The following is a 904-nucleotide window of genomic DNA, read 5'->3' on the forward strand; positions in this document are numbered from 1 at the left end:
TTAACTTTGTCTTTAGTTCCCACTTGCTACCCACCTTGTCATAAAAATAGGAGCACACCTGTAGTGGCCAGCAGGGTGAGAATCTGATAATAAATATTCTCATCTCATTCTGCTCCCATCCTCTGATATTCTGCCACTGCCTCCCATTGGCCAAATTGAATCCAGCCACAAGCCAGAGTGCATGCACTTTGTAGGTCATCGAGTTGAAGTGTGGAGAATGGATCGATGAGAATCTGTATTCATTGTAGAAAATTCAGAAGTAAAAAACAAAAGCACGAAAGACGAGATAATGATATCAATCAGTCATGTTTCTTTGATAAATCTATTTTATACTTGTATGTGTATGTAATTTAAAATTTTCTTTTTCTTTTCTTTTTTTTTTAGGGTTCTAGTGTTCACCTTTTTATTGAATGTTACAAAAGAGGTTTATTCAAAAAGACCAAAGCCCATGTCATCATCAGACTCCTCAGATTCTTCTTTCTTTGCTTCTACTTTCTTCTCCTCAGCTGGAGCAGCAGCAGTGCAAGGGGTAGGACCTCCTGCTGGTGCAGGACCAGCTGCTGGAGCAGGTCAACTAGCCCCTGCATTGCAGTTGAGGCTCCCAATGTTGACACTGGCCAGGGCCTTTGCAAACAAGCCAGGCCAGAAAGGTTCAACATTTACACTAGCTGCTTTAATGAGGGCATTGAACTTATCCTCTGTGACGGTCACCTCATCATCGTGCAGAATGAGAGCCAAGCAGATACAGGCGAGCTCAGAGACAGAGGCCATGGTGTGGGCTAGTGTGGGACTGGTGCTGCCAGGTTTGGTGCTAGTCACCGGATAAAATGAGGGCCTCACCTCAATGCAGCCTTAGCTCCCTCTGAAGGACCAAGCACTCTAGTGGCAGCTGAGGAAAAAAAAA

At 44.1% G+C, this 904-nt stretch overlaps 1 protein-coding gene across 1 annotated transcript; it reads right to left on the minus strand.

Annotated features, from left to right (window-relative positions):
• Nucleotides 1-386: 386 nt before the first annotated feature.
• LOC103603928 (60S acidic ribosomal protein P1-like) lies at nucleotides 387-771 on the minus strand. Its single transcript, XM_008588517.1, is given in 1 exon segment — nucleotides 387-771. A coding segment is annotated over 1 exon segment (345 nt). The 3' UTR covers nucleotides 387-426.
• Nucleotides 772-904: the final 133 nt, after the last annotated feature.

The sequence above is a fragment of the Galeopterus variegatus genome, unplaced genomic scaffold (genome assembly GCF_000696425.1).
Source record: "Galeopterus variegatus unplaced genomic scaffold, G_variegatus-3.0.2 Scaffold4872, whole genome shotgun sequence".
Taxonomy (NCBI): domain Eukaryota; kingdom Metazoa; phylum Chordata; class Mammalia; order Dermoptera; family Cynocephalidae; genus Galeopterus; species Galeopterus variegatus.